We start from the raw sequence: 12,574 nt of genomic DNA on the forward strand, positions 1-12,574 counted from the left end.
GATTATAATACTTGAGAGTTTTCATCAGCATATGCATATGCTAATTTAGAGCCCATTTTGGAATAAATCAGACAACAGAAACCTTTTATTGGTGGATTTCAGAATAGACTATGGAAATAATAGTCAAAGGCTTATGAACTTCTCTGCCCCCATCTTTAGCTTGAGCTTTTTCAAACTGTATAATTTATAAAATGATGAGGAAATATGATGTGTAGTTTGTAAAACAGCTAGTTATGGAGTAGAGGAGCCATTATCCAAATTCATAAAATGTAATGACCATGAAGTTTGTGTTTTTTAGCATCTGAGATTGATCCATGAGTTTCTAATTTTAATATAATGGATGCCCAGCATCTGTAACCTTTCCTAAGGCATCATTGGTGCCCATAGATATGTTCTGATTGCAGCGGGTGAGATGGATACCTTCTGGCTCCCTTCAGATTCATAATTTCATCTGATTTGGAATGAGAGTGTCTGAACATTGTTCTTGCCTAACATTCCCAGCCCCTTCATAAGGCATCAGTTAGTAAAGCCAACATGGATTGGATGCTCAGTGGAGTCAAAGACAGTAATGGCATAAACTACACAATGAGATCCAGGAGAAAAACTACAGTCAGGACTTGGCAGAATTAACACATGAATTAAATGAGAGCAGAAACATGGAAAATAGCAGGACTAGAGCCACACCCACTGTGAGCATAATCCATTCCTCAGGGTGCCCAGAGCCTGGGAAGAGTTTGAAAATCTATTATCTACAAGACATGAGCAAAGAGCTAGAAACAAAGAAAACTATAGTTTAAAAATCATATTAAAATCCTCACCCTACAGGAAACAAGTTACTTAGGATTGTTGAGTTGGTTGTATTGAGAAAGGGTAGCTGTATACCTCAGAGTTGATATTGTATGGTAGGTTCACTCCCTTTGCACAGTAGAACCACATACAGACCAGAATAGGTATGAATGAGGCCCAAACCACTGACAGCATCATGTCACCATATTAAAGTTCGGACTCTCCTGGTTATGATGTTTAATGAGTGCTCATTCACGAATAGATGAGTGGCTGTGTGGTTGCAGTATTACCACATTCAACTTTGCCATATGCATTTTTGGAGGTTCTCTACCAGGCAAAATAGCAGCATTAGTTAGGTCTAGTCCTGGTGTTTTCAATGAGGTTTTCCCCTCTTTTGTTTACCTTTCATTATTTAAACTTCACCAAGAATCTGTCTCATGATATTATGTCATATTAACTGATAAATTGTCGATGTACACCGCTGCCTGCCTGTTCTGATCAGATCAATTTCTTCTCCAAGTACTGCTCTTTGAGGCTCCTTTCCCTCCTGAGCCTCATCTCTCCAGGGCAGCTGTATTGTCTCCCCTCATCTAGAACTTTAATTCTCCTGCACCAATGCTCACAACACCATTGTACACAAACAGAAAAGAAATGTGGGCATGCCCAAACAGCCATTGACAGTTGAGTGAATGACTCAAACATGGCATGTGAATATTATTTGACTTTCATTTACTTTTAAGTACTTTTATTACATTTATTTATTTGTTTATAGGTGTAAGTTTGTGGCATCCACATATGTGTAAGTCAGAGGACAAATTATGGGAGTCATTTGAGTTCCAGGGATTGAATTTCAGTTGTCAAACTTCCTGGCAAGAACTTTACCAGCTGAGCCATCTCACCAGCCTATTTGGCATTTTTACAGTGGGGACATTCCTGCATTCCTGCTCATACCCAGATGAGCCTTGAGGAACATATGCTAACAGAAATAAGACACACACACACACACAGGAATAATTATAATATGATCTTGATTCTATGCAGTACCTAAAATTGAGTCATGTTCATAGAAACAGAATGTAAGAGGGTCACCACCAACTGGGAGAAAGAGAGAATGGAGCAGGGAAATTCTTGAGTGGAGAGTTTTTCTTTGAATAGTGGAATATTGTAGGAAGGATGGTGGGAGAAGTGGCACAAGAAAATGATTGTACTTGGAGGTATGATATCACATTTTGTACATAGTAAAAAAGAAAGGAAAAGCAAAGAAAAAAATCTACTCTCTTGCCTCCTCCATCTCCAACTTGCTCTTCCTCCCCCCCCCTCTCTCTCTCTCTCTCTGTATGTTTTGTTTTGTTTTGCAATTTTCCTTATAGGCAAGCCAAGTTTCCCTGGTATAAAGCCAATTGAAAACTCCTTCCTCAACACCCTAAGCTCCCACCCTACTATCTCAGCTTCTTAACATCTCTAGACAAGCTCTCAAGGCTATAACCTGCTGCCTTACTCTGGTGATCTTGCCCACCTGGCTTGTGCTTGCTACTTTCCACTGTACATTGCCCAGGCTGGGAACACTTGTCAGTCTCCACCTCATTGGACGGCTAAATAGCATTCCCATCTGTTGACCATGCTCTCTCCACGGCATTCATCTCAGATACTTTGGCAAACACCCTTTTCTGATATTCTTCCTTTATTTGTTTTTTCATATTCTTTCCTCTGCCTCCCTTCCCTGTAAAACCTTTAGATGAAACAGTTGTTCAGACTTAGTTCTGGGGTTGTTTGCTTGCTGACGACAGTCTTCTCTCTGAGAATGTAAGCTCCATGTGGTTAGTGGATAGTTCTGTATCTCACCCTGTTTTGAACCTGTATTAAATGTTTATAATAATGTCTGACACACAGGAGGTGCCTAATTCATACTTCTTAAAGGGATACATGAAATGAAGGAAGTAGAAAAGGGAGAAGGAAGAAAAAGAGAAAGAGGGAGGGGAAAGAAGAAAGGACAGAAGTTTCCCACAAAGCTGTTCAATGCAACCTCTATAGAAATGGACAAGGTCAGGTGTTTGAAGCAAACCTATTCATGAAAATGTAAATTTGCACAAAGAATATGTTGAAAGGTGATTTTTCCACTTTACAAAAAGATCCATCATGGGATTCTTTAAACAGACTACCTAGGTACATGTAAAATAAAATGTTAAGGATTGAAACCATATGTGTGCTCAGAATTTCTCAGCAAAGTGTCTTTTATATAAATCCAGGCTAACCTATGAGCAATTTCCTTAAGGCACCTAGCCCAGAATCACCAACTCTCACATTTCTAAGGCAACAAATAGAGGAGCTTGGAATGCAAGGGCTGTCCTGAACTTCTAGCATGCAAAGCAGTGATCATGGCTACCTAAGGGCTTCATGACTTTACTCAGAAAAATAGTTAATGGAGAGAGGAACATCCCAAACTCTCCTTCCTGTGTCTTGGGTAAGCAAGGATGCTGTAAAATGACTTCCCAGAGGGGTGCTATGGAAAGGAAGTAGCAAATTGATGCCTTTCTCCCTGCTGCTCAAACCCTGCTGTTCCCTCTGGCACTGAAGACAAAGTCATCTGACTGCAAAGATGGGAAAAAGAAATCAGTGTGATCATAGATAAAGTACAGAGCCACCTCTGAGGGGTTGGGTTTCTTCACTTTAACAAGGTGAAAACCTTTTCATGATCATTTTATCCTAATTTTGTTACCAAGCCACCCCCAGACTCTTTGAAACAATGTCATCTGTAGCCTTCACTCTAGCATGGAAATTTTTGCAGCTATTTCTGCCTTTCTTATTGGACTTTGAAATGAAATATTTATAATAGTTGTGGAACTGGATGATTTGATAGCAGTTCTTGATAAAAAAGAAAATACTTTGCAGAAGTTAAAACTAACAGTCAAACATATTTGGTTGCGGTGGAAGCCAAGCAAGCTACTTTTGAACTGTAGCTCAAGTGAAATAGTTTAGATACCAAAGGAAGGCTATGCTTGGAGTGTGGCGAGAATCATGAAGGTAAACATGAACTAAGTTAGTTTTACCCTTCAAATACAAGGCTGCTTTTATCTCAGAAAAATCTGAAACCTCCAAATTTTTAATAAAATTCAGGACATGGGTGGAAGGGAGCAAGCTTATAGTTTTGGCAAAACTCTGCTCACATCAACTTTCCAAGGCACCATTTCCACCATGACTCTCTAATGTTTTGCATTTTCCACCCAAATGTTATTATATTCAATGGCATCTTGGGAGAAGTGTTTTTTTTTTTATATAAGTGATGTATGACGGTGTTAACTTCTCCTGTGAATACATTTAGGATAAGAATGACCCCCTAAGCTTCTTCTGAGTACAGCCTAGAAAGCTGCAGAATCTATTCATGGAAATCCTATTTAGATATCTCCTGCTCTATAGGTTATAGTGAGGTCTTGACTATATCAACAAATCTGAATTATATTTGAAAGTTGATGTTCTTAGATTTTTTTGTCTGCCTTTTTTTTTCTTGGTTTCCTAGCTGCTTCTATAAATGACATGAGGTTGTGAACAGGAATTGATTCAGAAGTGAAGACAGAGTAGAAAGAAGGAGGGAGGATGTACAGAGAATAAGTTGTTGGAGTGCTGAGCCACAAACGGGATATCTATTTGACACCTCCTTCAAAAGGCTCAAGGGACATCATGGAAGAAGGGGCCAAAAGATTTTAAGAGCCACAGGTTGGGAAGGACTGGAGTGAGATAGCATCTTCCCATCATGACAGGACCACTGAGCTCATGAACTCACAGCAGCTGTGGTTGCCTAAAAATGATCAAGACAATTACTATTCTAGTATGAAGGGAAAAGGGGTTTGTGAGCACCTACCCCTGAGGACCTGAACCTATGGACACTTGATGGTTTCTAGGGGAGAGACAGTTTTCTTTAAGATTGTGGCTCCTGGTTGGTTGACCACTCTCCATTGGATGGCCACATACCTAGGAGTATATGAACAGCACAAATTAGTATCAATGAGTTATAAAAAAAAAAAAAAAGAATAAAGCATGAAACTGAGCAGTAGGGCTGGAAGGTGTCAGAGGGATAAGTTTGTATGTATGTATGTATGTATGTATATACATAGGACCTTAGAACTGATTAATGAAACTGAGGCTGACAGTTGACCAATGTCCCAGGAAAGACTGAATATAGCAAAATATTGTAATAGTAGATACAGGCAAATGAGGTGAGTTTGTGAAAAAAAAAAAAAGGCTTGTTAACTGTAATTGTAAGTTCAAAAGTGGGGAGAAGAGTCAAGATTGGGAGGTGTTTTAGTGGTTCTGCACCATGCTAACAGCAAGCTTAGCTGAGCCATGAGCATCCTGGGAGTAATGCTCAGAGTTACCATTTGTTAGCAACTTCTTCCTTGACTGAAACACAACCCAAAGAGGAATTCCAAAGGAAACATGAGCTCATTTTGTGATTTAAAAAAAATGTGATTCTAGTTGGGGAGAATATAAGACCACCTTCAAATTTTATGTCACATCTTCACATAAAGAGACTCTTATTTCTGTCACAATGGAAGGGAGAGAGTGAGCTTAAACACAGCTTATTTTTAAGAACTCCCAGCTCATAAATGGATGGATGGATGGATGGATGGATGGATGGATGGATGGATGGGCGGTTGGGTACATGGATGAATGGATAGACAGGTGGACAAGCAGACAGACAGAAAATATATTGGAGCCACCAAATATTTAAAATTTGCTATTCGCCAGGCATTTGTGTCTCATGCCTTTAATCTTAGCACTTGGGAGGCAGAGATAGGCAAATTTCTATGAGTTTGAGGCCAGCCTGGTTTAAGAGTAAGTTCTAAGACAGGCTCCAAAGTTACAGAGAAACCCTGTCTCAAAACACCAAAAAGAAAAAAAAATTCTATTTAATTAAAAATAAAAAGAATAAATATTTAAAAGTAAAAAGATTTAAGGATAATCTGCCTACACTGAAGAATATGCATTCATGGAAGGACATTCCTTTGATCATTTCATTCATGTTGACTGTCACACTTAGGACAGGTCCTAGTTACAGTTCAGCCACAGTCTTCTTTCATTTCATATGGATGGGTTTCATTTCCTTACACATGCTGAGGAAATCTATGTTCTCGAAACGTAACACACTTAATGCTGTGTACATATAGCTACAGATGTGATAGACGTGTTAAGCATGTGAACCTGGAGCAACTTGGGAACTGGGGGCTGCGGACGGTTTGTGGACAGAAGTTTCTGTCCAGCCCAGTCCTGCCACCTTTCAGTCCCAAATAAACACACAGAGGCTCATATAAATTATAAAGTGTTTGGCCAATGGCTCAGGTTTCTTATTTGGCTAGCTCTTTCTTAATTATTAACCCACTTATATTATCTTTATATCTCCATATGGTCTTGTCTTACCAGTGATGCCCAGACCTCTGGCTTCCTCGGCAGCTACATGGTGTCTCCCTTCTAAATCACTCTCTGCACTCCTCTTCCCCACTTTCTCCTAGTCTGGTAGCTCCATCTATACTTCCTGCCTGGCTACATCCTGCCTGTTCATTGGCTGAAACAGCTTTATTCATCAACCAATAAGAGAAACATTCACAGCATACAGAAGGACATTCCCCACCAGGGGGCTATATTGTAGAGTGAATGTGACCCGAGAGAAAGAGAATAGCATGCAGTATAGATGAGTTCTAATCCCAGGCCTGAACAGAACCAGCGGGAAGTGTGTGTCAATGCTCAGAAACACACACACACACACCGCCATTTCCCCCAGAGCTTTTGAGTTTCCGCTGATAAAAGGAGAGCATTTAACTGAGTATTCAATAAGATCCCTTGTTGCCTGTAGTAACATAATCTGATGTATTTTACCTTAAAATGGCAATGGACTGAAGTTCTGGAGAGTCTTATTAGAAATTGTTCAGTTTTTAGTTACATATGAATGGTAATCATTTTGTGTTTTAATTCTTCATTGAATTAATAGCCAGAATTATTCACCCTTAATGGCATAATGCTGTGCTAAATAGACAATATGTGAATGCAAACAAGGAAAGAGGGGACAGAAAAAAAGAATACTTGAGAAACTGTGTTATTTTCCTGCTTTTGTTACCTTAGTTCACTTTGGTTTCATGCTACCGTTCTCGTGCTATTGAGAATACAGTTGAATGAGCTCAGGTAATACGTATCTTACTTTGGCCAAAGAAAATGCGTGAGTTATGAACACTGTTCTTCCCTTCTAGATTCGGAAAGAAGAAAGATGATAAGGGTGGAAAGCTGGAGCAGAAAGGTGCCCAGAAGCCCGGGAACCTAGGAGAAGAGCTCGAAAGAATGAGAGAGGAGCGGGAAAGGTGAGCAGATGTCAAAGCCCTCCCTTTGTGGACCACAGAATCTGTGCGAAAGTCAGTGGCTCTGAGCAGTCAACAGAAGTGATTTTCCTTTCCGAAGCATGGCAGAGGGCTGCACCTTCTTGACAAAGTGGCGCACCTTCCCAGAGAATCTTTATCGTATTTATAAGAAGAAACCAGTTGTGTTTGCCTTTTATCGGTACCCGTAGCCCATTCTATGTGACTCCCGGTTCTGACTCTATCAGTGCATTTTTTACCATAGCTTAAAGAATGTTTATCCCCCTCCCCTATCCAAAGGTCATTTTGATATTGATGTGTAGAACTTTCAAGTTCCCCTAGTCTGTTCCTCATTTTTGACAGTCTGCTGTATGCCTTTCTTAATTATATTCTGCTAACTCCATTTGGGTCATGTAATTTGAGAAGTACATGTCCTCCTGTTCTCCATTTTTCAAAAGCTACTGTCTTTTATTAGGCTATCAGCAAGCTGAAAAGTATGCTTCCCATCTGTTAAAGGGCCCATTTCATATTTGGCCATAATGGCAGTTTGTGAGGGCCGAATGCTCATATTTGAAGAACATCGTGTTCAGTTTGGACAATAGGTCCTTCACACATCTTTGATGTTAATGCTGGCATTTCTCCCAAGTGGAAGCTTAAATATCTGACTTTAAAACATGCAATTGAATATTCACATGGCTCCTGCAAATTCTTTGTCTTCCTAACAAAATAAAGCTCAGAGAAAGACTAAGGTGAGGCAGAGCTGGATCTAATCATACATATTTGTCTGTGATTTCTCAGGGGAAGTTCAGTGTATCTGGTTTTCCACTTGCTCATTAGCTAAGTCTATCCTTACAGTTTTCAAGAGTCCATTCTCATATTTTATTACTGTAGTGTACATACTAAGAGAACCATATCTACTCACTGTATCCCCTGTTGACCTTTAACTCCCATAGAGCAGTCAATTCCCATTGAGAAGACTGACTTTGCCAATAAAGAGGCAGGGAAGAGGCTATTTAGTTCTTTCTCATTTTTGAGAGGTTGATAAGCTCTGGTTCCAGGGTCACCAGAGCAGTTAAATGGAAATCAAGTGCTCCACATTGTTGTTGACTATTCACCTGACAGTTACCCTAAAGACAATAAAGGCACTCCCCATCATAGCTGAGGATTCAGTAATCCTGGAACACAAATGTAATTCAGGGACAGACTTTCACACATGCTGTAGCAGAGACATCTGCTTTGGGGGCCTGCATCATAGACCTTTGCTGCTCCCCTGACTTCATTTATTGAGACTGTGTCCAGTGCCTCATCTTCAGGAATCTGAGCTGTTTGCTAGAATGCAGACTGAACACTTTTGCAGTTCAGTGCTTGCTTGAGATGGGGTAAAATCTTCCAGTAGCAGGTGGACTGTGTGCCAGCTAGAAAATTGATAACTAATAAAAAGGGTGGGCTGTCTGTAAGCAAGAGTTCATTTCCTTTCTAGTTTTACCTTTAGGAAGCAGGTGCCTGAGGGAGTTTTGTTCTTAAAAGCAAAGCTATAAATTTGCCTCAGCTGACTATATAGGCTTCAGGACCAATATTCCTAAAATACGTCTGGTGAAAATATTGAAAGAACTGTACTATTAGCCTGCATTTAAGCCACCTCCCACATATGTACACATAAAACTGATCCAATGGGGGTTTCCTACAGACAACATTGTCTCAATGAGCCACTGAGGAAGAAGTTGAAGGATCTGATTTTAGGGTTGGATGCTATAAAATTAATGACCAAGGCATTTCAACACTCAGTGGTTAAGAACCATGAGGACCAAAGAAGGTGGAGGCTGAACATGTGGTGTTGCTCACAACCATAGAGTACTGTTCCCTGCCTGTCCATCATCCATAGGAAACCAATTTACAGCTCCCACAGATCTCAGCAAGTGTACTATTCTTCATGGAGAGTTGCCATGGAGTGAAAATGAAAATAGAAAATAATGATAAAGGCTCTCATTGTCCTTTTTTCCTAATATAATCAAAATCTGCTTCTTTGAAATGAGTCAAGTTATCTTATTACTTTCTAATTCTGTCAGTTCTCTATTAACCATTTTCTAAGTATTTAAAGGCCTTAAATAAATTACAGACTGTGTATCATTGGGGATAACAGTTTTTCAGAACCAGTTTTTAAACTTCTAAGAACTTTGTAAGCTGCTTTGGCTATTTGTTCTTTGAAATGGGTACACAGATAATAAAAAAATACTTTTAAAATTGATGTTTATTTTGAGAAGCCAGTTTACCAATAAACTAATGAAAGTCTAAATCAACTTCCTTTGTTGCACAACTAAGAAGAAATTACCAAAACTAGAAGTGGAAAAACAAAAAAGCAAACAAACAAAAATAGAATTTAAACCCAACCATAATATATGGTGTGTGAATGACCTGTGTCCAAATGAATCGCTAGAGGAGCTTGCTAAAAATGAAGCTCCATGAGCCCCACCCAACACTGAAGAATCTAAATCTTGGGAGTCGCAGTCCAGGAATCATAGTTTATTTAACAGACACATCTGAAGTGACTCTTCAGCTTTCTCAACACCATGAAACACTGATTTGGAAGAATGGGATGCAATTAGGATACCAGACCTTCTTAATTTATGAAAAATGATACCCAGAATTTTTCCTTAGGAAGACTGAGTGACACAGTCTACCACTACCATCGCCTTCCTTCATGTGCCTCTCTGAAGCATCCGACCAACCTAATGTGCTCTTCCATGGATCTGTGAAAAGTCTTTCTCAGTGTACCTGAGCTCCCCAGAGAGGGCAAGGCCTTCAATGTGGGGATCTACAAAGTGTCATATCATTTGGAGCAGGGCCTAGGCACTCCCCCATGTGTCTACACAGAGAGAATGTCTCTCTATGTATAATGGACACCCAAAGTTCATTTGTATACTAGGGATAAATATTGATCCACTACCAGATGCCCCATAGACTGCCCAGTCCTCATAACTAACACCCATGTTCAGGACATCTGGATCTGTCCTATGCTGGATTCCCAGCTATCAGATTGGGGTCCATGAGCTCCCCTTTGTTTATGTCAGCAGTGGGTTTCTCCAGCCTGGTCTTGATCCCTTTGCTCATCACTCCTCACTCTCTGTAACTGCTAAGTTTGCTGCTCTTAATAGTGTTTTGATTATTATGTGGCTAGGGGATTTTTTTCCTTTTTTTTTTTTGGCCCACTCTATTTGGTGTTCTATACTTTCATTGTCAGGTCTTTCTTTGGGTTGGGAAAGTTTTCTTCTATGATTTTTGTTGAATATACTTTCTGCACCTTTGGGTTGGGTGTCTTCGTTTTTTTCTATACCTATTATTCTTAGGTTTGGCCTTTTCATTGTGTCCTATATTTCCTGGATATTTTGTGTTAGGGATTTGTTGGACTTAAGATTTTCTTTGGTCAATGAATCTTTTTCCTAGTGTATCTTCAATGCCTGAGATTCTCTCTTCCATCTCTTGTATTCTGTTGGTTATGCTTGCATCTGCAGTTCCTGATCATTGACCCAGCTTTTCTATTCCTAGCATTTCTTCAGACTGTGCTTTTGCTTTTATTTTTGTTTTATTGTCTCTATTTCAGTTTTCAAACTTTGTACTGTTTGAAATGTTTCTTGCAACTTTTGGTTTGTCTTTTCTTCCATTTCTTTAAAGGATTTTCTCATTTCCTCTTTTAGAGTCTCTATCATCTTCATGAAGTTGTTTTTAGGGTCCTTCTCTTCTGCTTCATCTGTGTTGGCAAGTTAAGGTCTTGCTGGTGTGGAGTTTCTATACTCTGGTGGTGTCATATTGATCTTTCTGTTGTTGACTGTGTTCTTATACTGTCGTCTACCCATCACTTCTTCCAGTGTGTACCAATGGGGTCTCTTCCTCTCCTGGTGTGTACATGACCAAGGTGTGTGCAAGCAGGTCCAATACTCTTATGGCTCTCCCAGTGGGTGGTAGTGGAATTAGGGTGCTGGCAGACTCTTGATGTTCTGGTCCATTGGAATGGCTCCTCCATACGCAGTCCCCAGTCCCCAGGATGCTCTGAGCTCCAGAAGGCAAGTGGAGGCAGGACCAGGATGCTGGCAGACTCTAGATAGGCTGGTCTGCTGGGCACATAGTTATATTTTCACATCATGATATTCCAAATACTTTCCCCTGCCATTTATGTTATTCAAATGTGTAGTTTTGATCACTGCTGAGTATTCTATGTGTTTAACATAATAAGATATTTGTCTTCCACTGTCAAGCAATTATTCTGCCTACATACTTTTTACTGTTCCAGATAGTACCATGATGAGAATCCAGTTACAAAGTCTCCTTATAGATTGCCTCAAATCACACAATTCTCATGCAATTCCTCTTATAAACATCAGGATATATTATTTCTCTTCCATTTATTTGCAATGTTATTTTTATTATTATTCATACATTTTTATAATTTAGCTGCATATCTAATTCCTGATATAGGAATGACTGGTGTATGTGAACACTTTACCTACAACTCTACCATAAAAATGTTAACAAAACCATATAATAATTAATCAGTTTATGGAAACATAGGGTCTTGAATGCTGATTCTCAATGGGAAGAGGCTCTTTTGTACACCCAAGGAAGTTTGGTACATGTAGACACATTTCTGACTATCATTACTGCAAAATGGTGGGGAAGAGGGAGTTTTTACTGCCTTTTGCTGGGTAGAAATCCCTAAACATACTACAATGCACATGACTTCCAACCTCCACAAGAATGAATTATCCAGTCCAAATGTCAATAGTGCAGGGTTGAGAACCTTTCTAACCTCAAGAATTCCCAGTATAAGAGAAACTTCCTGGGTGTCAGAAATTGTATCATCTCATAGTATCCTATGGATAATTCAGAGAAATACTCAGTTTGCCAAATGACATGACTCTAAAACATTTATTAGTTGTATGAGAAATTGTGCCTGAATATTGCCGAATGAATATTCCAGCTACATAATCATGCAAGAATAGTTTTCTTGAACATTTATTTTAATGCTGGCCTGCTGAGTACTGTCATTAGTGATGGTGGCCTGCTGATCGGTTACGAATGCCAAGGCACTGAAGAGGTTGACAGTATATATGATGACAGAGGCATCTGGAAGAGTGGAGAGAATCAAACAGAAAGAAGTTAATAGGAATAAATGTACAGTCTTACATTTGGGCCCAGAAATGAGACGTACAAACACAGGATGTGGAGGGCTTGACTTAATACCAAATATATGAAAAACTTGCCTGATGGTTTTAGTTGAGGGTAAGTGCAGCATGAGTCAACATGGGATGTATCTGCCAAAAACTTAATCCATTCTAGGCTGCATTACTGGAAGTTCATGTACAAAATGGAGAAACAATAATTCCCGTTTTATACGGTGCAGATCACACCTGGTCTTGCTGAGCCTGTCACACATAGACAGTGGGAAGCTTTACACT

General features: G+C 39.6%; 1 protein-coding gene across 1 annotated transcript in view; it reads left to right on the forward strand.

Moving 5' to 3' along the window:
• Pard3b (par-3 family cell polarity regulator beta) overlaps nt 1-12,574 on the forward strand; it is a 948,779-nt gene that overhangs the window by 742,639 nt on the left and 193,566 nt on the right. Inside the window, 1 exon segment of the mRNA XM_051190339.1 lies at nt 7,023-7,130. Within this exon segment, the coding sequence (XP_051046296.1) occupies nt 7,023-7,130 (108 nt within the window).

This window comes from Phodopus roborovskii, unplaced genomic scaffold (genome assembly GCF_943737965.1).
Source record: "Phodopus roborovskii unplaced genomic scaffold, PHOROB, whole genome shotgun sequence".
Lineage (NCBI taxonomy): Eukaryota > Metazoa > Chordata > Mammalia > Rodentia > Cricetidae > Phodopus > Phodopus roborovskii.